Source organism: Macaca nemestrina, chromosome 7 (genome assembly GCF_043159975.1).
Source record: "Macaca nemestrina isolate mMacNem1 chromosome 7, mMacNem.hap1, whole genome shotgun sequence".
Classification (NCBI taxonomy): domain Eukaryota; kingdom Metazoa; phylum Chordata; class Mammalia; order Primates; family Cercopithecidae; genus Macaca; species Macaca nemestrina.
The window spans coordinates 83,633,784-83,659,612 of record NC_092131.1 but is presented as its reverse complement, the minus strand read 5'-3'; the positions used below and the strand labels follow the sequence as shown (position 1 = coordinate 83,659,612).

The window sequence follows — 25,829 nt, the reverse complement described above, 5'->3', positions numbered from 1 at the left end:
CCATACAATGTTTTGTTTTCCATTCCTGAGTTACTTCACTTAGAATAATAGTCTTCAATCTCATCCGGGTCACTGTGAATGCCATTAATTAATTCCTTTTTATGGCTAAGTAGTATTCCATTGTATAAATATACCAGTTTCTTTTTTTTTCTGAGGAAGGATTTTATTTCTTTTACAATTTTTTTTTAGATATTATAAAATAGGAATAATCTGACTGTAATTAGTCTAATTACAGATTACTTATTTACATATCTGATTTTATATACTAAGCTGTGAGCTATTTATGGATACTTTTTTAATCATACTTTAAGTTCTAGGGTACATGTGCACAACGTGCAGGTTTGTTACATATGTATACATGTGCCTTGTTGGTGTGCTGCACCCATTAACTTGTCATTTACATTAGATATATCTCCTAATGCTATCCCTCCCCCTACCCCCTCCCCACAATAGGACCCATTGTGTGATGCTCCCCTTCCTGTGTCCAAGTGATCTCATTGTTCAATTCCCACCTATGAGTGAGAACATGTGGTATTTGGTTTTCTGTTTTTGCTATAGTTTGCAGAGAATGATGGTTTCCAGCTACATCCATCTCCCTACACAGGACATGAACTCATCCTTTTTTATGGCTGCATAGTATTCCATGGTATATATGTGCCACATTTTCTTAATCCAGTCTGTCACTGATGGACATTTGGGTTGATTCCAAGTCTTTGCTATTGTGAATAGTGCTGCAATAAACATACAGGTGCATGTGTCTTTATAGCAGCATGACTTATAATCCTTTGGGTATATACCCAGTAATGCGATGGCTGGGTCAAATGGTATTTCTAGTTCTAAATCCTTGAGGAATTGCCACACTGTTTTCCACAATGGTTGAACTAGTTTACAGTCCCACCAACAGTGTAAAAGTGTTCCTATTTCTCCACATCCTCTCCAGCACTTGTTGTTTCCTGATTTTTTAATGATTGCCATTCTAACAGGTGTGAGATGATATCTCATTGTGGTTTTGATTTGCATTTCTCTGATGGCAAGTCATGGTGAGCATTTTTTCATGTGCCTGTTGGCTGTATGAATGTCTTCTTTTGAGAAGTGTCTGTTCGTATCCTTTGCCCATTTTTTGATAGGGTTGTTTTTCTGTTGTAAATTTGACTGAGTTCGTTATAGGTTCTGGATATTAGCCCTTTGTCAGATGAGTAGATTGCAAAAATTTTCTCCCATTCTGTAGGTTGCCTGTTCACTCTCATGGTAGTTTCTTTTGCTGTGCAGAAGCTCTTTAGTTTCATTAGATCCCATTTGTCAATTTTGGCTTTTGTTGCTGCTGCTTTTGGTGTTTTAGACATGAAGTCCTTGCCCATGCCTATGTCCTGAATGGTATTACCTAGGTTTTCTTCTAGGGTTTTTATGGTTTTCGGTCTAACATTTAAGTCTCTAATCCATCTTGAATCAATTTTCATATAAGGAGTAAGGAAAGGATCCAGTTTCAGCTTTCTGCTTATGGCTAGTCAATTTTCCCAGCACCATTTATTAAATAGGGAATCCTTTCCCTATTTCTTGTTTCTCTCAGGTTTATCAAAGATCAGATGGCTGTAGATGTGTGGTATTATTTCTGAGGACTCTGTTCTGTTCCATTGGTCTATATCTCTGTTTTGGTACCAGTACCATGCTGTTTTGGTTACTGTAGCTTTGTAGTATAGTTTGAAGTCAGGTAGCGTGATGCCTCCAGCTTTGTTCTTTTGGCTTAGGATAGTCTTGGCAATGCAGGGTCTTTTTTGGTTCCATATGAACTTTAAAGCAGTTTTTTTCCAATTCCGTGAGGACAGTCATTGGTAGCTTAATGGGGATGGCATTGAATCTATAAATTACCTTGGGCAGTATGACCATTTTCACAATATTGATTGTTATCCATGAGCATGGTATGTTCTTCCATTTGTTTGTGTCCTCTTTTATTTCACTGAGCAGTGGTTTGTAATTCTCCTTGAAGAGGTCCTTTACATCCCTTGTAAGTTGGATTCCTAGGTATTTTATTCTCTTTGAAGCTATTGTGAATGGGAGTTCATTCATGATTTGGCTCTCTGTTTGTCTGTTACTGGTGTATAAGAATGCTTGTGATTTTTGCACGTTGATTTTGTATCCTGAGACTTTGCTGAAGTTGCTTATCTGCTTAAGGAGATTTTGGGCTGAGACAATGGGGTTTTCTAAATATACAATCATGTCATCTGCAAACAGGGACAATTTGACTTCTTCTTTTCCTAACTGAATACCCTTCATTTCTTTTCTTTTGCTTGATTGCCCTAGCCAGAACTTCCAACACCATATTGAATAGGAGTGGTGAGAGAGGGCATCCCTGTCTTGTGCCGGTTTTCAAAGGGAATGCTTCCAGTTTTTGCCCATTCAGTATGATATTGGCTGTGGGTTCGTCATAAATAGCTCTTATTATTTTGAGATACATTCCATCAATACCAAATTTATTGAAAGTTTTTAGCATGAAGGACTGTTGAATTTTGTCAAAGGCCTTTTCTGCATCTATTGAGATAATCATGTGGTTCTTGTCTTTGGTTCTGTTTATATGCCAGATTTTGTTTATTGATTTGTGTATGTTGAACCAGCCTTGCATCCCAGGGATGAAGCCCACTTGATCATGGTGGATAAGCTTTTTGATGTGCTGCTGGATTCGGTTTGCCAGTATTTCATTGAGGATTTTTGCATCGATGTTCATTGGGGATACTGGTCTAAAATTGTCTTTTTTTGTTGTATCTCTCCCAGGCTTTGGTATCAGGATGATGTTGGCCTCATAAAATGAGTTAGGGAGGATTCCCTCTTTTTCTATTGATTGGAATAGTTTCAGAAGGAATGGTACCAACTCCTCCTTATGCCTCTGGTAGAATTCGACTGTGAATCCATCTGGTCCTGGACTTTTTTTGGTTGGTAGGCTATTAATTATTGCCTCAATTTCAGAGCCTGCTATTGGTCTACTCAGGGATTCAACTCCTTCCTGGTTTAGTCTTGGGAGAATGTAAGTGTCCAGGAAATTATCCATTTCTTCTAGGTTTTCTAGTTTATTTGCGTAGAGATGTTTATAGTATTCTCTGATGGTAGTTTGTATTTCTGTGGGGTCGGTGGTGATATGCCCTTTATCATTTTTTATTGCATCTATTTGATTCTTCTCTCTTTTCTTCTTTATTAGTCTTGCTAGCAGTCTATCAAGTTTGTTGATCTTTTCAAAAAACCAACTCCTGGATTCATTGATTCTTTGGAGGGTTTTTTGTGTCTCTATCTCCTTCAGTTCTGTGCTGATCTTAGTTATTTCTTGCCTTCTGCTAGCTTTCGAATGTGTTTGCTCTTGCTTCTCTAGTTCTTTTAATTGTGATGGTAGGGTGTCAATTTTAGATCTTTCCTGCTTTTTGTTGTGGGCGTTTAGTGCTATGAGTTTCCCTCACACACTGCTTTAAATGTGTCCCAGAGATTCTGGTATGTTGTATCTTTGCTCTCATTGGTTTCAAAGAACATCTTTATTTCTGCCTTCATTTTGTTATGTACCCAGTAGTCATTCAGGAGCAGGTTGTTCAGTTTCCATGTAGTTGAGCGGTTTTGATTGAGTTTCTTAGTCCTGAGTTCTAGTTTGATTTCACTGTGGTCTGAGAGACAGTTTGTTATAATTTCTGTTCTTGTACATTTGCTGAGGAGTGCTTTACTTCTGACTTGTGGTCAATTTTGGAATAAGTGCGATGTGGTGCTGAGACGAATGCATATTCTATTGATTTGGGGTGGAGAGTTGTGTAGATGTCTGTTAGGTCCGCTTGGTGCAGAGTTAAGTTCAATTCCTGGATGTTGTTGTTAACTTTCTGTCTCGTTGATCTGTCTAATGTTGACAGTGGGGTGTTGAAGTCTCCCATTATTATTGTATGGGCGTCTAAGTCTCTTTGTAAGTCTCTAAGGACTTGCTTTATGAATCTGGGTTCTCCTGTATTGAGTGCATATATCTTTAGGCTAGTTAGCTCTTCCTGATGAATTGATCCCTTTACCATTATGTAATGGTGTTCTTTGTCTCTTTTGATCTTTGATGGTTTAAAGTCTGTTTTATCAGAGACTGGGATTGCAACCCCTGCTTTTTTTTTGTTTTCCATTTTCTTGGTAGATCTTTCTCCATCCCTTTATTTTGAGCCTATGTGTGTCTCTGCATGTGAGATGGGTCTCCTGAATACAGCAAACTGATGTGTCTTGACTCTTTATCCAATTTGCCAGTCTGTGTCTTTTAATTGGACCATTTCCTCCATTTATATTTACGGTTAATATTGTTATGTGTGAACTTGATCATGTCATTATGATATTAGCTGGGTATTTTGCTCACTAGTTGATGCAGTTTCTTTCTAGCATCGATGGACTTTACATTTTGACATGTTTTTGCAATGGCTGGTATCTGTTGTTCTTTTCCATGTTTAGTGCTTCCTTCAGGATCTATTTTAGGGCAGACCTGGTGGTGACAAAATCTCTAAGCATTTACTTGTCTGTAAAGGATTTTATTTCTCCTTCACTTATGAAACTTAGTTTGGCTGGATATGAAATTCTGGGCTGAAAATTATTTTCTTTAAGGATGTTGAATATTGGCCCCCACTCTCTTCTGGCTTGTAGAGTTTCTGCTTGAGATCTGCTGTTAGTCTGATGGGCTTCCCTTTTTGTGTAACCTGATCTTTCTCTCCAGCTGCCCTTAACATTTTTTCCTTCATTTCAACATGGTGAATCTGATAATTATATGTCTTGGAGTTGCTCTTCTTGAGGATTATCTTTGTGGCATTCTCTGTATTTCCTTAATTTGAATGTTGGCCTGCCTTACTAGGTTGGGGAAGTTCTCCTGGAAGATATCCTGCAGTGTGTTTTCCAACTTGGTTCCATTTCCCCCCTCACTTTCAAGCACACCAATCAGATGTAGATTTGGTCTTTTCACATAATCCCATGTTTCTTGGAGGCTTTGCTCATTTCTTTTTACTCTTTTTTTCTCTACACTTCTCTTCACGCTTCATTTTATTCATTTGATTTTCAGTCGCTGTTACTCTTTCTTCCAGTTGATCGAGTCGGTTACTGAAGCTTGTGCATTTGTCATGTAGTTCTCGTGTTATGGTTTTCATCTCTATCAGTTCTTTTAAGGACTTTTCTACATTGGTTGTTCTAGTTAGCCATTCATCAAATCTTTTTTCAAGGTTTACAGTTTCTTTGCTCTGGTTATGTAGTTCCTCCTTTAGCGCTGAGAAGTTTGATCGACTGAAGCCTTTTTCTCTCGACTCATGAAAGTCATTTTCCGTCCAGCTTTGTTCCTTTGCTGGCGATGAGCTGCGTTCCTTTGGAGGGGGAGATGTGCTCTGATTTTTTGAATTTCCAGCTTTTCTGCACTGTTTTTTTCCCCATCTTTTGGTTTAATCTGCCTTTGGTCTTTAATGATGGTGATATACTGATGGGGTTTTGGTGTGGGTGTCCTTTCTGTTTGTTAATTTTCCTTCTAACAGTCAGGACCTTCAGCTGTAGGTCTGTTGGAGTTTGCTTGAGGTCCACTCCAGACCCTGTTTGCCTGGATATCAGCCTCAGAGGCTGCAGAATATAGAATATTGCTGCACAGCAAGTGTTGCTGTCTTATTGTTGCTCTGGAAGCTTCATCTCAGGGGTGTACCCCACCATGTGAGGTGTGAGGTGTCGTTCTGCACCTAGTGGGGGATGTCTCCCAGTTAGGCTACTCAGGGGTCAGGAACCCACTTGAGCAGGCAGTCTGTCCGTTCTCAGATGTCAACCTCCATGCTGGGAGATCCACTGCTCTCTTCAAAGCTGTCAGATGGGGACATTTACCTCTGCCGAGGTTTCTGCTGCTTTTTGTTTAACTATGCCCCGTCCTCAGAGGAGGAATCTACAGAGGCAGGCCGGCCTCCTTGAGCTGTGGTGGGCTCCACCCAATTCGAACTTCCTGGAGGCTTGGTTTACCTACTTAAGCCTCTGCAATGTTGGATGCCCCTCCCCCAGCCTCACTGCCACCTTGCAGTTAGATCTCAGATTGCTGTGCTAGCAATGAGGGAGGCTCAGTGGGCGTGGCTCCCTCTGGGCCAGGTGTGGGATGTAATCTCCTGGTGTGCTGTTTGCTAAGACCCTTGGTAAAGCACATTATTAGTGTGGGAGTTATCTGATTTTCCAGGTGTTGTGTGTCTCAATTTCCTTTGGCTAGGAAAAGGAATTCCCTTCCCCCTTGCACTTCCCAGGTGAGGTGATGCCTCGCCCTGCTTCAGTTCTTGCTGGTTGGGCTGGACCTGCAGGCCAGCGCCAACTGTCCAACAGGCCCAGTGAGATGAACCTGATACCTCAGTTGAAACTGCAGAAATCACCCATCTTCTATGTCGCTTACACTGGGAACTGGAGGCTGGAGCTGTTCCTATTGGACCATCTTGGGCACGCCCCCCCACAAGCATTCTTATACACCTGTAACAGACAAACAGAGAGCCAAATCATGAATGAAATTCCATTCACAATAGCTTCAAAGAGAAAAATACATAGGAATCCAACTTACAAGGGATGTAAAGGACCTCTTCAAGGAAAACTACAAACCACTGTTCAGTGAAATAAAAGAGGACACAAGCAAATGGAAGAACATACCATGCTCATGTATAGGAAGAATCAATATTGTGAAAATGGTCATACTGCCCAAGGTAATTTATAAATTCAATGCCATCTCCATTAAGCTACCGATGACTTTCTTCACAGAATTGGAAAAAAACTGCTTTAAAGTTCATATGGAACCAAAAAAGACCCTGCATTGCCAAGACAATCCTAAGCCAAAAGAACAAAGATGGAGGCATCACGCTACCCGACTTCAAACTATACTACAAGGCTACAGGAACCAAAACAGCATGGTACTGGTACCAAAACAGAGATATAGACCAATGGAACAGAACAGAGCCCTCAGAAATAATACTAGACATCTACAGCCATCGGATCTTTGACAAACCTGACAAAAACAAGAAATGGGGAAAGGATTCCCTATTTAATAAATGGTGCTGGGAAAATTGACCAGCCATAAGTAGAAAGCTGAAACTGGATCCTTTCCTTACTCCTTATACGAAAATTAATTCAAGATGGATTAGAGACTTAAATGTTAGACCTAGTACCATAAAATCCCTAGAAGAAAACCTAGGTAATACCATTCAGGACATAGGCATGGGCAAGGACTTCATGTCTAAAACACCAAAAGCAACAGCAACAAAAGCCAAAATTGACAAATGGGATCTAATGAAACTAAAGAGCTTCTGCACAGCAAAAGAAACTACCATCAGAGTGAACAGGCAACCTACAGAATGGGAGAAAATTTTTGCAATCTACTCATCTGACAAAGGGCTCATATGTGGAACCTACAAAGAACTCAATCAAATTTACAAGAAAAAAACAAACAACCCCATCAAAAAGTGGGCAAAGGATATGAACAGACACTTCTCAAAAGAAGACATTCATACAGCCAATAGACACATGAAAACATGCTCATCATCACTCGCCATCAGAGAAATGCAAATGAAAACCACAATGAGATACCATCTCACACCAGTTGGAATGGCAATTGTTAAAAAATCAGGAAACAACAGGTGCTGGAGAGGATGTGGAGAAATAGAAACACTTTTACACTGTTGGTGGGACTGTAAACTAGTTCAACCATTGTGGAATACAGTGTGGTGATTCCTCAAGGACCTAGAACTAGAAATACCATTCAACCCAGCCATCCCATTACTGGGTATATTCCCAAAGAATTATAAGTCATGCTGCTATAAAGACACATGGACATGTATGTTTATGTGGCACTATTCACAATAGCAAAGACCTGGAATTAACCCAAATGTCCATCAGTGACAGACTGTAGTAAGAAATTGTGGCACATATACACCATGGAATACAATGCAGCCGTAAAAAAGGATGAGTTCCTGTCCTTTGTAGGGACATGAATGCAGCTGGAAACCATCATTCTCAGCAAACTATCGCAAGAACAGAAAACCAAATACCGCATGTTCTCACTCATCAGTGGGGATTGAAGAATGAAATCACTTGGACACCGGAAGGGGAGCATCACACACCAGGTCCTATTGTGGGGATGGGGGAGGGGGTAGGGATAGCGTTAGGTGATATACCTAATGTAAATGACGAGTTAATGGGTGCAGCACACCAACAAGGCACAAGTATACATATGTAACAAACCTGCACATTGTGCACATGTACCCTAGAACTTAAAGTATAATAAAAAAATGTAGATACATAGATCAATGGAACAGAATAGAGAACCCTGAACTAAAGTCACATACCAACAACGAACTGATGCTGACGAAACCAACAAAAATATATACTAGAGAAATAGACACTATTTTCTTTTTTTTATTATCATTATTATACTTTAAGTTCTAGGGTACGTGTGCATAACGTGCAGGTTTGTTACATATGTATACTTGTGCCATGTTGGTGTGCTGCACCCATCAACTCGTCAGCACCCATCAACTCGTCATTTACATCAGGTATAACTCCCAGTGCAATCCCTCCCTCCTCCCCCCTCCCTGTGATAGGCCCCAGTGTGTGATGTTCCCCTTCCCGAGTCCAACTGATCTCATTGTTCAGTTCCCACCTATGAGTGAGAACATGCGGTTTTGTTTTCTGTTCTTGCGATAGTTTGCTAAGAATGATGGTTTCCAGCTGCATTCATGTTCTACAAAGGACACAAACTGATCCTTTTTTATAGTATTCCATGCATAGTATTCCATGGTGTATATGTGCCACAATTTCTTAATCCAGTCTGTCACTGATGGACATTTGGGTTGATTCCAAGTCTTTGCTATTGTGAATAGTGCCACAATAAACATACGTGTGCTTGTGTCTTTATAGCAGCATGATTTATAATCCTTTGGGTATATACCCAGTAATGGGATGGCTGGGTCATATGGTACATCTAGTTCTAGATCCTTGAGGAATTGCCATACTGTTTTCCATAATGGTTGAACTAGTTTACAATCCCACCAACAGTGTAAAAGTGTTCCTATTTCTCCACATCGTCTCAGCACCTGTGGTTTCCTGACTTTTTAATGATCGCCATTCTAACTGGTGTGAGATGGTATCTCATTGTGGTTTTGATTTGCATTTCTCTGATGGCCAGTGATGATGAGCATTTTTTCATGTGTCTGTTGGCTGTATGAATGTCTTCTTTTAAGAAATGTCTGTTCATATCCTTTGCCCACTTTTTGATGGGGTTGTTTGTTTTTTTCTTGTAAATTTGTTTGAGTTCTTTGTAGGTTCCGCATATGAGCCCTTTGTCAGATGAGTAGATTGCAAAAATTTTCTCCCATTCTGTAGGTTGCCTGTTCACTCTGATGGTAGTTTCTTTTGCTGTGCAGAAGCTCTTTAGTTTCATTAGATCCCATTTGTCAATTTTGGCTTTTGCTGCCGTTGCTTTTGGTGTTTTAGACATGAAGTCTTTGCCCATGCCTATGTCCTGAATGGTATTACCTAGGTTTTCCTCTAGAGTTTTTATGGTATTAGGTCTAAACATTTAAGTCTCTAATCCATCTTGAATTAATTTTCATATAAGGAGTAAGGAAAGGATCCAGTTTCAGCTTTCTACTTATGGCTGGTCAATTTTCCCAGCACCATTTATTTATTTATTTTTTAAATTTATTTATTATTATTATACTTTAAGTTGTAGGGTACATGTGCATAACGTGCAGGTTTGTTACATATGTATACTTGTGCCTTGTTGGTGTGCTGCACCCATCAACTCGTAATTTATATCAGGTATAACTCCCAATGCAATCCCTCTCCCCTCGCCCCTCCCCCCTCCCCATGATAGGCCCCGGTGTGTGATGTTCCCCTTCCTGAGTCCAAGTGATCTCATTGTTCAGTTCCCACCTATGAGTGAGAACATGCGGTGTTTGGTTTTCTGTTCTTGTGATAGTTTGCTGAGAATGATGGTTTCCAGCTGCATCCATGTCCCTACAAAGGACACAAACTCATCTTTTTTGATGGCTGCATAGTATTCCATGGTGTATATGTGCCACATTTTCTTAATCCAATCTGTCACTGATGGACATTTGGGTTGATTCCAAGACTTTGCTATTGTGAATAGTGCCGCAATAAACATATGTGTGCATGTGTCTTTATAGCAGCATAATTTATAATCCTTTGGGTATATACCCACTAATGGGATGGCTGGGTCATATGGTACATCTAGTTCTAGATCCTTGAGGAATTGCCATACTGTTTTCCATAATGGTTGAACTAGTTTACAATCCCACCAACAGTGTAAAAGTGTTCCTATTTCTCCACATCCTCTCCAGCACCTGTTGTTTCCTGACTTTTTAATGATCGCCATTCTAACTGGTGTGAGATGGTATCTCATTGTGGTTTTGATTTGCATTTCTCTGATGGCCAGTGATGATGAGCATTTTTTCATGTGTCTGTTGCCAGCACCATGTATTAAATAGGGAATCCTTTCCCCATTTCTTGTTTTTGTCAGATTTGTCAAAGATCAGATGGCTGTAGATGTGTAGTATTATTACTGAGGACTCTGTTCTGTTCCATCGGTCTATATCTCTGTTTTGGTACCAGTACCATGCTGTTTTGGTTCCTGTAGCCTTGTAGTATAGTTTGAAGTCAGGTAGCGTGATGCCTCCAGCTTTGTTCTTTTGACTTAGGATTGTCTTGGAGATGTGGGCTCTTTTTTGGTTCCATATGAACTTTAAAGCAGTTTTTTCCAATTGTGAGAAGAAACTCATTGGTAGCTTGATGGGGATGGCATTGAATCTATAAATAACCTTGGGTAGTATGGCCATTTTTACAATATTGATTCTTCCTATCCATGAGCATGGTATGTTCTTCCATTTGTTTGTGTCCTCTTTTATTTCACTGAGCAGTGGTTTGTAGTTTTCCTTGAAGAGGTCCTTTACATCCCTTGTAAGTTGGATTCCTAGGTATTTTATTCTCTTTGAAGCAATTGTGAATGGAATTTCATTCATGATTTGGCTCTCTGTTTGTCTGTTACTGGTGTATAAGAATGCTTGTGATTTTTGCACATTAATTTTGTATCCTGAGACATTGCTGAAGTTGCTTATCAGCTTAAGGAGATTTTGGGCTGAGATGGTGGGATTTTCTAAATATAAAATCATGTCATCTGCAAACAGGGACAATTTGACTTCTTCTTTTCCTAACTGAATACGCTTGATTTCTTTTCTCTTTCCTGATTGCCCTAGCCAGAACTTCCAACACTATGTTGAATAGGAGTGGTGAGAGGGGGCATCTGTGTCTTGTGCCAGTTTTGAAAGGGAATTTTTCCAGTTTTTGCCCATTCAGTGTGATATTGGCTGTGGTTTTGTCATAAATAGCTCTTATTATTTTGAGGTACGTTCCATCAATACCGAATTTATTGAGCGTTTTTAGCATGAAGGGCCGTTGAATTTTGTCAGAAGCCTTTTCTGCATCTATTGAGATAATCATTAGGTTCTTGTCCTTGGTTCTGTTTACATGCTGGATTATCTTTTTTGATTTGCGAATGTTGATCCAGCCTTGCATCCCAGAGATGAAGCCCACTTGATCATGGTGGATAAGCTTTTTGATGTGCTGCTGAAACCGGTTTGCCAGTATTTTATTGAGGATTTTTGCATCGATGTTCATCAGGGATATTCGTCTAAAATTGTCTTTTTTTGTTGTATCTCTGTCAGGCTTTGGTATCAGGATGATGTTGGCCTCATAAAATGAGTTAGGGAGGATTCCCTCTTTTTCTATTGATTGGAATAGTTTCAGAAGGAATGGTACCAGCTCCTCCTTGTACCTCTGGTAGAATTCAGCTGTGAATCCATGTGGTCCTGGACTTTTTTTGGTTGGTAGGCTATTAATTATTGCCTCAATTTCAGAGCCTGCTATTAGTCTATTCAGGGATTCAACTCCTTCCTGGTTTAGTCTTGGAAGAGTGTAAGTGTCCAGGAAATTATCCATTTCTTCTAGATTTTCTAGTTTATTTGCTTAGAGTTGTTTACAGTATTCTCTGATGGTAGTTTGTATTTCTGTGGGGTCGGTGGTGATATCCCCTTTATCCTTTTTTATTGCATCTATTTGATTCTTCTCTCTTTTCTTCTTTATTAGTCTTGCTAGCGGTCTGTCAATTTTGTTGATCTTTTCAAAAAACCAACTCCTGGATTCATTGATTTTTTGGAGGGTTTTTTGTGTCTCTATCTCCTTCAGTTCTGCTCTGATCTTAGTTATTTCTTGCCTTCTGCTAGCTTTCGAATGTGTTTGCTCTTGCTTCTCTAAATTCTTTTAATTGTGATGTTAGAGTGTCAATTTTAGATCTTTCCTGCTTTCTCTTGTGGGCATTTAGTGCTATAAATTTCCCTCTACACACTGCTTTAAATGTGTCCCAGAGATTCTGGTATGTTGTATCTTTGTTCTCACTGGTTTCAAAGAACATCTTTATTTCTGCCTTCATTTCGTTATGTACCCAGTAGTCATTCAGGAGCCGGTTGTTCAGTTTCCATGTAGTTGAGCGGTTTTGATTGAGTTTGTTAGTCCTGAGTTCTAGTTTGATTGCACTGTGGTCTGAGAGACAGTTTGTTGTAATTTCTGTTCTTGTACATTTGCTGAGGAGTGCTTTACTTCCAATTATGTGGTCAATTTTGGAATAAGTGCGATGTGGTGCTGAGAAGAATGTATATTCTGTTGATTTGGGGTGGAGAGTTCTATAGATGTCTATTAGGTCTGCTTGCTGCAGAGATGAGTTCAATTCCTGGATATGCTTGTTAACTTTCTGTCTTGTTGATCTGTCTAATGTTGACAGTGGGGTGTTGAAGTCTCCCATTATTATTGTATGGACGTCTAAGTCTCTTTGTAAGTCTCTAAGGACTTGCTTTATGAATGTGGGTGCTCCTGTATTGGATGCATATATATTTAGGCTAGTTAGCTCTTCCTGATGAATTGATCCCTTTACCATTATGTAATGGTCTTCTTTGTCCCTTTTGATCTTTGATGGTTTAAAGTCTGTTTTATCAGAGACTAGTATTGCAACCCCTGCTTTTTTTTGTTCTCCATTTGCTTGGTAGATCTTCCTGCATCCCTTTATTTTGAGCCTATGTATGTCTCTGCATGTCAGATGGGTCTCTTGAATACAGCAGACTGATGGGTCTTGACTCTTTATCCAGTTTGCCAGTCTGTGTCTTTTAATTGGACCATTTAGCCCATTTACATTTAAGGTTAATATTGTTATGTGTGAACTTGATCCTGCCATTATGATATTAACTGATTATTTTGCTCGTTAGTTGATGCAGTTTCTTCCTAGCCTCGATGGTCTTTACATTTTGGCATGTTTTTGCAATGGCTGGTACCGGTTGTTCCTTTCCATGTTTAGTGCTTCCTTCAGGGTCTCTTGTAAGGCAGGCCTGTGGTGACAAAATCTCTAAGCATTTGCTTATCTGTAAAGGATTTTATTTCTCCTTCACTTATGAAACTTAGTTTGGCTGGGTATGAAATTCTGGGTTTAAAATTCTTTTCTTTAAGGATGTTGAATATTGGCCCCCACTCTACAACTCTTCTGGCTTGCAGAGTTTCTGCCGAGAGATCTGCTGTTAGTCTGATGGGCTTCCCTTTGTGGGTAACCCGACCTTTCTCTCTGGCTGTCCTTAAGATATTTTCCTTCATTTCAACTTTGGTGAATCTGGCAATTATGTGTCTTGGAGTTGCTCTTCTCGAGGAGTATCTTTGTGGCATTCTCTGTATTTCCTGGATTTGAATGTTGGCCTGCCCTACTAGGTTGGGGAAGTTCTCCTGGAAGATATCCTGAAGAGTGTTTTTGAACTTGGTTCCATTTTACCCCTCACTTTCAAGCACCGCAATCAGACGTAGATTTGGTCTTTTTACATAATCCCATACTTCTTGCAGGCTTTGTTCATTTCTTTTTCTTCTTTTTTCTTTTGGTTTCTCTTCTCGCTTCATTTCATTCATTTGATCCTCAATCGCTGATACTCTTTCTTCCAGTTGATCGAGTTGGTTACTGAAGCTTGTGCATTTGTCACGTATTTCTCGTGTCATGGTTTTCATCTCTTTCATTTCGTTTATGACCTTCTCTGCATTAATTACTCTAGCTATCAATTCTTCCACTTTTTTTTCCAAGATTTTTAGTTTCTTTGCGCTGGGTACGTAATTCCTCCTTTAGCTCTGAGAAGTTTGATGTACTGAAGCCTTCTTCTCTCATCTTGTCAAAGTCATTGACCATCCAGCTTTGATCCATTGCTGGTGATGAGCTGCACTTCTTTGCCGGGGGAGATGAGCTCTTATTTTTTGAATTTCCAGCTTTTCTGCCCTGCTTTTTCCCCATCTTTGTGGTTTTATCTGCCTCTGGTCTTTGATGATGGTGACATACTGATGGGGTTTTGGTGTAGGTGTCCTTCCTGTTTGATAGTTTTCCTTCTAACAGTCAGGACCCTCAGCTGTAGGTCTGTTGGAGATTGCTTGAGGTCCACTCCAGACCCTGTTTTCCTGGGTATCAGCAGCAGAGGCTGCAGAAGATAGAACATTGCTGAACAGCAAGTGTACCTGTCTGATTCTTGCTTTGGAAGCTTCCTCTCAGGGGTGTAGTCCACCCTGTGAGGTGTGGGGTGTCAGACTGCCCCTAGTGGGGGATGTCTCCCAGTTAGGCTACTCAGGGGTCAGGGACCCACTTGAGCAGGCAGTCTGTCCCTTCTCAGATGTCAACCTCCATGCTGGGAGATCCACTGCTCTCTTCAAAGCTGTCAGACAGAGTCATTTGCGTCTGCAGAGGTTTCTGCTGCTTTTGTTGTTGTTTAGCTGTGCCCTGTCCCCAGAGGTGGAGTCTACAGAGACAGGCAGGTTTCCTTGAGCTGCTGTGAGCTCCACCCAGTTCGAGCTTCCCAGCGGCTTTGTTTACCTACTTAATCCTCAGCAATGGCGGGCGCCCCTCCCCCAGCCTCGCTACTGCCTTGCGGTTAGATCGCAGACTGCTGTGCTAGCAATGAGGGAGGCTCTGTGGGCGTGGGACGCTCCCGGCCAGGTGTGGGATATAATCTCCTGGTGTGCCCATTTGCTTAAAGCACAGTATTGGGGTGGGAGTTACCCGATTTTCCAGGTGTTGTGTGTCTCAGTTCCCCTGGCTAGGAAAAGGGATTCCCTTCCCCCTTGCACTTCCCAGGTGAGGCCATGCCTCGCCCTGCTTCAGCTCTAGCTGGTAGGGTTGCAGCAGGTGACCAGCACCGATTGTCCGGCACTCCCTAGTGAGATGAACCCAGTACCTCAGTTGAAAATGCAGAAATCACCGGTCTTCTGTGTTGCTCGCGCTGGGAGTTGGAGACTGGAGCTGTTCCTATTCGGCCATCTGGACACTATTTTCAATAAATGATGCTGGAAAAATTGAATAATTATATGCAGAAGAATGAAACAGGATCCATCTTGAATTACCATTTGTAAAAGGTAACTCAAGATGGATTTAAGTCCTAAGTGTAATATCTGAAATCATAAAAATCCTAGAAAAAAAAGAGAAAAATACTCTTCTGGATGTTGACCAAAGCAGTGAATTTATGATCAAGTCCTCAAAAACAAATGCAACAGAAGTGAGAATAGACATAAGTCTTCATTAAACTAAAAACTTTCTCTGAACAGTAAAAGAAACAATAAACAGAGTAAACAGACAACCAACACAAATGTGAAAAAATATTTGCAAAGTACGCATTTGTTAAAGTGCTAATATCCAGAATTTACCTGGAACTCAAACAGCTCAACAAGAAAAAAATCAAATAACCCATTAAAAAGTGTGTAAAAGACGTGAACAAACATTTTTCGAAAGAAGACATATAAGAGGCAAACAAACATATGAAGAAATGCTCAACATCACTAATCATCAGAGAAATGCAAATTAAAACCAAAATAAGATATCATCATACATCATTCAGAATGGCTATTATTAAAAAGTCATAAAACAACATATGTTGAGGAGGATGCAGAGATAAGGGAATGCTTATACACTGTTGGTGGGAATGTAAATTAGTACATCTTTATGGAAAACAGTATGAAGATTTCCAAAAAAACTAAAAGTAGAACTACCATTTGATTTTGCAATCACACTATTGAATAGTACTGAACCAAAGAGAAATAAATCATTACATAAAAAAGGTAAGTGTATTTACACATTTATTGCAGCATTATTTACAATAGCAAAGTTATTGAATCAACGTAAGAGCCCATTAGCAGAGAACTGGATAAAGAAAATGTATATACCATGAAATACTACTCAACCATAAAAAAGAATGAAATCATGGCTTCTGCAACAACATGGATGGAACTGGAGGCCGTTATCTTAAGTGAAATAGATCAGAAACGAAAGTCAAAAACTGCACGTGTTTTTACTTATAGGTGCAAGCTAAAGAACGGATATACATGGACATACAGCGTAGAATAATAGACATTGGAGACTACAAAAGGTGGGAAGTTAGGAATGGGGCGAGAGTTGAAACACTGCCTATTGGGTACAGTGCTCACTATTCAGGTGATGGATAAGCTAAAAGCCTGGATTCACCACTATGCAACATAGATAGGCATGTAAGAAATCTGCACTTGTAGTTCCCAGATATATTTTAAAAATTCAATTAGGTAATTCACCATTTTAATAACATAACGCAGTAAAACCATATGATTATTTCAACAGTAGCCTCCCCTGCCACCCAGCCCCTCCCATACCTTTCAATCCTGCATCCCATATTTGTTTTGAGCCAGCTTGGAGATTCTCAGATACATCCTTATTAGCCATTGGCTCCACACTCAGGGACTTTCCTGGGCTATTGTTTCTTGGATGGTGCTAGGAATTCCCAGGAAATCCAGGACCAGTTGTTGCTCCTTACATTCCATGAGAGTGAGCTACTGTCAGCACAAAGTTGTCTTGTACCAGGAAACCCCCATATTTCATCCTATCTGGTTTTTTTTCTAGAACTTTCCATCACCATGTAGGGTGAGGAGTGTGAATTGGCTTCTTCACCCCATTTGATCTCCCCCAAAACCCAAATTTTATCTCTGTGTCCACAGAACACAAAAGACAGAAATTCCCTGTGGCTTGAAAAATTGGTCATTAAAAGGTTGGAATGGTCTGTAGCAGTCTTCAGGGAATCTGGCACACTGAGATTGAGGCTCCTGGCTTCTATGGGCATCATGGCAGGCTTAGAGCATGACCTGACTCCTTGCCTAGTTATCAATCTCTTTCTGTAGATATGAAGGAGCTCAGTCATTGCTCTGGGTCAAATATACTTCAAATACATATTAAGGGAAAGGCATCTATCTTCAGAATAGACCATCCTAGAAAATCTGGAAAACACTCTGACCTACCATGATTGCTACTTTGTTCAAAGCTTTTCAGACCCCATGTCCTGCTCACTTCCAGGATAGGGCTGTCTTTTAATACCTAAACATGATACACTGGGCAGAATACTCTGGCTTCTTTCTACCTCATCCTGAGTCAGGCATGTAATAAATACTCTACAAATGTTTATTGGATACACAAATGAACAGTCCCAAGGTGTGCTGTGTGTTCCACAGCTGGAGAAGAGAGTTTCTAATGGAATCTGAACACCAGGACAGATTTATCTTCCTAAGGCACTCAGGAAGATTTATCTTCCTAAGGCACTCCTAAAGAGGAGAGAGGACAAAGGACTGCAGATCAGAGTGAGATGGGGCAATGGGCTGGAAGTGGCCTTGTTGGGGCTCATCTCCATCAGGCCAGGAAGCAGTGATGAGGGAACACTTTGCTGGTTCAGTTAGGGTCTGGCTTCTGCCCTAGTAGAGCTAAGTAGTTTAGCAGAACAGAGACAAGGCGAAGGTGATGTCTAGGAATCTGAGTATAAGGTATCTCTTCCAGCCTTAATCCAGATGATAGCTCCTGGGCTAGAGCTGCCCGCTCTTGGGTTTGGAGAATGGGGATTTATAGCCCTTATTTTCAGATGTACTTTTCTACCAGAATCATGTGCCACCTTAATTAGAAATCGCTTTTCTGGTCAAGGTGGATGAGTCATGAAAAGGATATGACTCATCATTGCCCTTTGGGAGAAATTTTTATTTCTGTCTTTTCAGAGTATTATCTCTGCAATGGAGCTGGAGTACAGCAAATTCCTGGGTATGACTGAAGTAAGGTGGATCTCAGAGGTAGCCTGATTAGTACATTGTGGAAGTACCAATCTTCCACATGTCAAGCCTCTGAGGGTGGGGATGGTCAGTTACCTACATTAGCCCCAGAGGGAAGAGGAAAATCTAAGAGGATCAGGAACATCAGCATATTTTCTATCAACTGCTTAGTTCAGGAGTGACCTGTGCCTCCTTCTTCCACGTTTTTCAACCCAACAGGTAAAGTGAGGAGGGGCAGGCTCAGTGACCATCAGTTTCCTCCTGGTCTATTGGTTCTCAAGATGTAAACTTTCACCATGTGCCTCCTCCCTCCCACAGGAATGTCTATGGTGGGGGTGTTGCAAAAAACATGTTCTCAGGCAGTTGCTGAGTCGACATGACCACATTCACCAGAAGGAAGTCCTGGACTTGCAGATGGGATGAATGGGGCTCTCAGGGACTTTGGTGTTAATCAGAAGTAGTGTTCTCTTATGTGATTGAATTCTGGGTCTTCACAGAGCCTGAACATCATACCACATTGCCTTGCATTTGTGATTAGCACCTGCTTACTTTCTGAAACATCATCACCTGACCCAATTCTTTTCCTTTAAGTTTTTTAAACTTAAAGTCTCTTTTAAACTAAAAGTCTCTAGAACTTTTTTGTTTAAAATAAATGCAAGAGGGTCAAACACTGGTCTCACCTAAAACACACTGGCAAGAATCTAGTCATCCATGTCCTTCTTTGTACTGTTGAGTAGCAGTTTCAGGCAACTGCAGAATCTTGTGGAGCAACACTTGAGATTCTGGAGTAGAGAGCGATTTCTCATTTACATGTACATGTCAGACACAGTCCTGGCCTTGCAGGTAGGACCTCTGAAGACTCCACATGGAATGGGAAGAGGCAGGGCCCAACTTAGAATCTTCAGATTTTCTGTCTACACAGACTCTTTCTCCTCTGCTCCCCTCTTCTCTGGCCTTGGGTTGTTTGAAAAGGAAAATGGCTTAGTGTGGGTTAATGCGTGCGTGTGTGTGTGTGTGTGTGTGAAAGAGAAAGAGAGAGAGAGAGAGAGAGAGAGAGAGAGAGAGAGAGAGAGGAGAAAGATTTTCTCTTTCTGAAATATCATCATCTGACCCAATCCTCCTTTTTGCCTTAGCTGTTGGGCTGGGGAAGAAGTTCCCAGTGAGGTTTCTGTGCCTGAGCTTACCGTAATTTTATGACTTTCCATTCAAACTGGTAAGGCTTCTAATGTGCAAAGTCTGCACGTGGAAAAAGAAAGATTTGTGTTCTTTTGCATTGGTTTTCATTGTGCAAAACACTTTCTTGCCAAAGTTCTGCTCATGAGGTTTACTCAATAGGGAAGAGTGCAGATTTGTTAGAAGTGGTGGGTCTGGCTTCTGGGATGGTCACCTGGAGGTGAGTACCCTGGGGTCTGTAGAGACCTTTTCAGCAGGGTAGCAGAGACAAAGAGCTGCCTTGGAAGCACTGACTGGTAGAGAAAGACCTGAAGATGAGATGAACGCCCGTGGGGCTTCCTGGGGACTGAGTCCGGAGACTGGGCAGTGCTCTGAGGCTCTAAGTAAATGCCACAGGGACGAAGGGCTGAATGGGGGACCTTTCTACTACTGTTCCCTCCTTCTTTCTCTTCACCAGCAAGTATTCTTTCCATTTGTCAGTGCAAACATTTAATAATGAGACTGTTACCCCCAGAGTATGCCAGTAATAGATAATTCCTATGAGTAGGCAGTTAGTAAATACAGAGAGAATGACTGAGGATTGTTAAAGATGTATTATTGATTAAAATTTTGTTGATAAATGGCTTACACTGAATATTAGACAAATGACTTTCTGATAAGAGATACACATAAAATAATGGTCAAATTCACCAAAGCATTTTCGTATATAGCCTGTTAGATTTGATAAAATGTCTGTTCAGGGATTATTTCATTTAAGATTATGAAAGCTGCAAAAGTTTAGATAGTAAATGTCACACTGAAAGGAGTAATTAGTATTTCTACTTACCTAGGAAAACTTCCTGGATGATTCTGTGTAGTTACTTTCAGAAAGTGTTTAAAGCTTAATTTTAAATTATGTGATTTCAGTAATCTTTTGTTTGAATATAATATTGATGTAGACAGTCATGGGCTAATCTTCAGGGCAAATGTATTGTTATTTTGGTCAACATTTTGTGAGATGTTTTATATACCTTCAGAGTATCAAAAATTCTGAGACAGATCTTCATCACATTGGTGAGGAAAATGCTGGCTTATACATACAGTGGGGTTGGTATAGTGTAAGGAAGGGTTATAAACCACAAAGTGACTGAGATAGGTCTCAATCTAACAGAAGTTTATTTAGTCAAGGTTGAAGATGCACTAGGGGAAAAAATATAAGCCACAGGAGCATCTATGACCTGTGCTTTTGCCTAAAGGGTTTTAGGAACTTCAGTATTTAAAGGGGAAAGGGCAAGCAGGAAGGTAAAAATGGGAGAGTAGGACATGAGGCAGATGGTTATGTTCTTGTGAGGTTCTAATTAGCCTCATTAAATCTACATCTTACACAAGATAAAGTAAACATGTGGAAAAGCAAGTAGAGGAAATGAGGTGATGCCACAGGATTATGAATTATAGCTGTTTGGAAATAAATAGAAAGCAGTTTATTTTTTATTTATTTTTATTTTTTATTTATTTATTTTTTTTACCGTGGGTCAGTTCCCAAGCTTAACTTTCCCTTTGGAATAGTGAGGTTTGGGTCCTGAGAGTCTATTTTCTTTCACAAGGTTTAGGACAAGTATGCTGGCTGGTGATGGATGCTGGGGTTCTTCCATCCCCGGCTATTGTGGTTAGTGTTGTTATGAACATGGGTGCTCATTAACTATTTTTAAAGAAGCAAATCTCTTTACTTTTTCTTTATTCCAGTGCTTGTATGGTTTAATGTTTTTGCATTGAGATCTGTGATCCATTTGAGGTTTATTTTGAAGTATGGTGTGAGGAATGGATCCAATTATACTTTCCATCCCCTCCAAATATCTATCTAGTTGTTCTAATGCTATTTATTAAAAATCCATTGTTTCCCAGTGATTTGAGATGCCACCTTTTTCATACACTAAAGTAGGTCTTTTTTTGGAATTTCAGTTCTGTCTTTTTGGCCTGCCAGTCTTTTTTTTTTTTCTTGGGATGGGGTCTTGCTCTGTCGCTCAGGCTGTAGTGCATGGTTCACTGCAGCCTCAACCTCCTGGGTTCAAGTAATCCTTCCACTTTAGCCTCCCAAGTAGCTGGGACTACAGGCACTTGCCACCATGCCTGGCTAATTTTAAAATTTTGTGTAGAGACAGTGTTTCCCTATGTTTCCCAGACCTAATCCCCAATGTGATGGCATTAGGTGGGGCCTTTGGGATGTGATTACGTCGTAAGAGCTGAGCTCTTTGAATGGGTCTAGGTCCTTTGCAAAAGAGACATCAGAGAATTCCTTTGCCCCTTTACCATAGGAGGACACAGGGAGACAATGATTGTCTGTGAACCAGAAAATGGGCCCTTATTAGACACTGAATCAGCTAGTGACTTGATCTTAGACTTCTTAGCCTCTAAACCTGTGAGAAATAAATTTGTTATTTATAAGCCACCCAATTTGTGCTATTTTGTTGTAGCAATCCAAACAAACTAAGTACTGAATGACGTTTAATGAACAAATGAGGAATTGGTTATTTATACTCTGGGGACGTTTATTAAGGCTGTGGCAACCCTGTGGAGCTGGTCTGTGTCCCCGAGAAGAAGAGTCAGTCACAAGGGGATCTCCATCTGATCCAGCTGTTTGAAGCTTCTCATTGTTCTCCTTATCCAGGGCAGGAAACTTGAGATCCTGGTGAAGACTTCTGGAGGAATCCCTGACGGTCTTCCATAGGAGACGATGCCGTGGGCCACATTGTTACACAGCAGGGGGCCTCCGGAGTCCCCCTGTAGGTAGAGAGGGGAAGGGAGACTGAGACAGGCCTCCTTGCTCCTGCTGCCCTGAGCTCCGGGCTCTCAGAGAAGGCAGGGGTGGGTGGGCCCCTTCAACTACTGGGTGCGTGTGAGATGGAAGATTGGTGGGGTGCAGAGCCAAGCCTCTGGACCCTTTTGGTCGCTGGACTTCAGCTCCGCCTGAGTTACTGTCTCCAGCCCAATCCGAGTCAAGGTACCTCCCCCTTCTCCAGGAGAATGTTGCCTATGTATATGTTGTGGGTCTTCCTCCTATTCCCCCAGACACCAGGTTGATGGGGAAATCAGTCCCCAGCTCACCCTGATCTGGCCCCCAGGCTGAGGCTGTGGGGATGGAATCTGTTCGCACTGCCCTGGCTCTGCATAGGCCCCTCTATCCCGGGGTGTGTTGGCCAATGCCCATGCGTTACCCTGAAGGCAGCCTTCCGTTCCCGCCGGTCCCCCACACAAATCTGGCTTCCGCCGTCGTAGGAAGAGAAGAGGCGGAGGCACTCCCTATCCCTCTGCACTCTCAGCTGCACCTCTCGGAGTGTGTCTGTTCTCCTCGTCTGGCTGACCAAGCCCCAGCCAGCCACAGTGCACTGCGTCCCGGGTCTCAGTCTCTCCTGGGTGCTAGGCAGAGCCACTGGTCTCACATTTCGATTCCGTCTGACTCTTCGGCTCAGCTGGAGGAAGAATGTAGGCATTCCCGCTCAGCTGGGGCCTCCAGCCAAGGCTCAGGGGTCGCTGGTGCAGTACACGTCCCATACCCTCCCCGCTACCCTGAAGCCTTGCCCTCACTTCCTCCTCCATTGTTCCTGGACACACTAGGAAGGAGCCAGAGAGCCAGGTAGGTGGTACCTGCAATAACATGATGTCATTATGGATGGTCTGCTGATTATATCCAGGGTGGGGGATGGCTCTGCGCGCAGTGATATGTTGCTGGGTGTTTTCCCGTCTCCGGATATTGTGGGCGCCCAGGGTGACATTTATAGAGCTGCAAAAGCAAGAGGTAGGTCTGGGCTGCAGGAGCTATGGTCCACCGGCTCTGCAGGGTAGGCGGACAGCACCAGGAGGGCAAGACTGCAGCTAACCAGAATCGAGGGGATGGGAGGGCCCAGGGGCTCAGCTGTATCCTCTTTCTCAGCACCTCTGAGCTAGGGATGACAGGGTGGTAGTTGCCTTCAGGTTTGCTGCCCCAGATTAAATTGATAAATAGCCTGAGTTTATATTTTGAGCCCCAATATGTGTCTTCCATCTCTTCCTCTTGCTCTTTTTGATCGTATCCTCCTTTCCTCCTCGTTTACACTGGCCTGTTCCCTCCCGCAAAGACTCACTTGGTCCCTCTTTCACCCTTTTTGTTGCTACAACCCTTCTTTCAGATGGATGCTCCGAAGAGCTCCCCAGGGCTGTGTTCCTGGCTGCCCAGGAAGCTACTTAACTCCTCACCTTCCCCAGCAGTGAGCTGCTGTCAGCACAAAGTTGTCTCGCACCAGGAACCCTCCGCAGCTGCTCCGACCTCTTGGAGACTGGATCTGAAGATACGCCATGTAGGGGCGGGAGTGGGGCCTGGTCTCCCGGCCTCCGATGATCTCCCCTGGAAGGAAGCATTTGGCACTTAACTCTATGCTTGCTGAACCTGCAGTGTGGGTACCAGATTGGTGGCTCCAGAAAGGCTGGAAGATGGAGATGGCAGGAGAGAAGGTGCAGGAGAGGGAGGAGATGGTGCTGAGGGTTGGAGTCTATGGGGCACCAGATTGGGAGGGGGCTCCTGGGTTCTACAGGAAACACTGCTGTCTTGAAAGGAGCTCTTTTCCCCACCATAGGCCTCAGCTCCCTTCTCCTCTCCCAAAGAGGGAGAACAACCCTTGTTCCAGGCAAGGCCAGCTTCAGCCTCAGGTATTGAGGAGATGCTTTGCTGTAAATACAGGATTGTTCCTGAAGTTGCCTTATACTTTCATCCTCATGGAGCTTCCCGGAGCCCTCTGAGTCCAATTCAAGACCAGGTGGGACTGGTGTTTAAAAATCTAGACATGAGCTGATGGTACTGTTACTGCTGTATTCTTACCTCCTAGGTAAACTCTGACACATGCTGCTGAATTATTTATACAAAGCAAGTTTTTATAGCACTTACAGTGTGCGGGCAATTCCAAGACATTTAAGTACTCTAACTTATTTAACTCTCATGGCAACTCTGCAAAGTCGGTATTAATATTATTCTCATTTTATAGATGAGGAAACTGAGGAAATACAAATTCAAATAACTTGCTCAACAGTACAGAATTGGGATATACAAGGCAATTTGGCTCAAGAATCTATGGGATGATGTCAGGCCTCTGCGGGTGGGGGCGGTCACTCACCTGCCTTGGCCCCAGTGGGTAGGAGAAAGGCCAGCAGAAGCAGGAGTGGCTGCATCTTTCCTGAAAGGCTGCCCAGTCAGTTGCTGCTGTGCTTCCTTCTGCTAGACTTTAAGGCCCTGAGAGAGGAAGGAAGGGGTGGGGATAGGGGATTGAGAATTCACAGTCCCATTCTCCTGCTACCACGATAGGTTTCATCACCCAAGGCTGCTCAGGAGGTTTGCCCGCAAACTGCCGGAGATCTGGGTGAGAGGGTGTAATCCAAGCCAACATGGCGAGCTCTTGTGCAGCTGTTGAGTCAGTGCTGAGAACAGAAATAGGAACCCAGCACAACAAGGAAGGGGCTTTGGGCATTGTGTCCAGAACCCTTAATCCATCAAATTCCAGAATACTCCAGCAAAGCAAGAAAGCTGGCAGCTGCCCAATTCCTGTTTTCTCTTCCTCTGGATTTAGAGCATCAGTCCTTTTGAATTTCTGGGTTTCTCTTAATGAATGCAAGTTCCCTGGATTGCTTATCTGTATATACTTAATAAGTCTGGGACAAGGATGAATGAAAGGGTGTGGTGTGGTGAGGGATGTGGGTAAGAACACCAGGAAAAAGTTGAAGGGGGCAGAAGAGGAAAGGGTAAGCCTGCCTGCTTTCACTGTTTGGCCCAAGACCACCCTGCTGAGACCCCTGTTGCTCCAATTTCTTTCTAGAAGTTGTCAAGTCAGATTGCGTAGGCACTCTCCTGAGGAGGTGAAGCGTGCTGCTGGAGAAAGAAAAGGAAGAACAAGGCTCTGACACTCACAATTACTTTCTCAGGTCACTGGAGGCCTCAGTGAAAGTTATGACGCAATTGAAGACTTCTACTTGCCTGCTTCCTACCCAAGGTTAAAGTCTTTATGTTCCAGAATGGCTCCTTGCTTGCAGTAAAGGTTTAGTGACTTGATTTTATTGGGAGCTGTCATATCCTAGCTGGAAAATATCTAAGATCCCATTTCATTGGTGACATTAGAGGCCCATCAACCTAATCCCAGGAGCAAAAGCTTCTGAGAAGGAGGTACATTCATTGCTGTGCTACCTATAAGGGAACCAGAGCCACATACTCAACAATGGGAGAAAAGAACAGCAAATTACTGCAGAGTAACACAGTGGATTATTAAAAACACTTAAAAATATTTAGAAGATTCTGTGTATGCACAGAAAACCATTACAATCCAGTATAATTTTTGCAGAAATAGCAGAATTGAAGACTAATACAATTCCCAATCTCTTTTTTCTGTCTTTTATTTTTAAAATCTTTTACTTATGTATTTATTTTTAACTTTTATTTTAGGTTTGGGGGTACATGTGAAGGTTTGTTACATAGGTAAACACACGTTATGGAGGTTTGT

At 42.0% G+C, this 25,829-nt stretch overlaps 1 protein-coding gene across 1 annotated transcript; it reads right to left on the bottom strand.

Moving 5' to 3' along the window:
• Positions 1 to 21,799: 21,799 nt before the first annotated feature.
• On the bottom strand, positions 21,800 to 24,563 carry LOC139364328 (cathepsin G-like). Its single transcript, XM_071100384.1, has 5 exons — positions 24,456 to 24,563; positions 23,545 to 23,692; positions 22,957 to 23,092; positions 22,527 to 22,781; positions 21,800 to 22,092 (listed from the first exon to the last, which is right to left on the bottom strand). The coding sequence occupies exons 1-5, from the start codon at positions 24,508 to 24,510 to the stop codon at positions 21,919 to 21,921; spliced, it is 768 nt and encodes a 255-aa protein (XP_070956485.1). The 5' UTR covers positions 24,511 to 24,563; the 3' UTR covers positions 21,800 to 21,918.
• Positions 24,564 to 25,829: the final 1,266 nt, after the last annotated feature.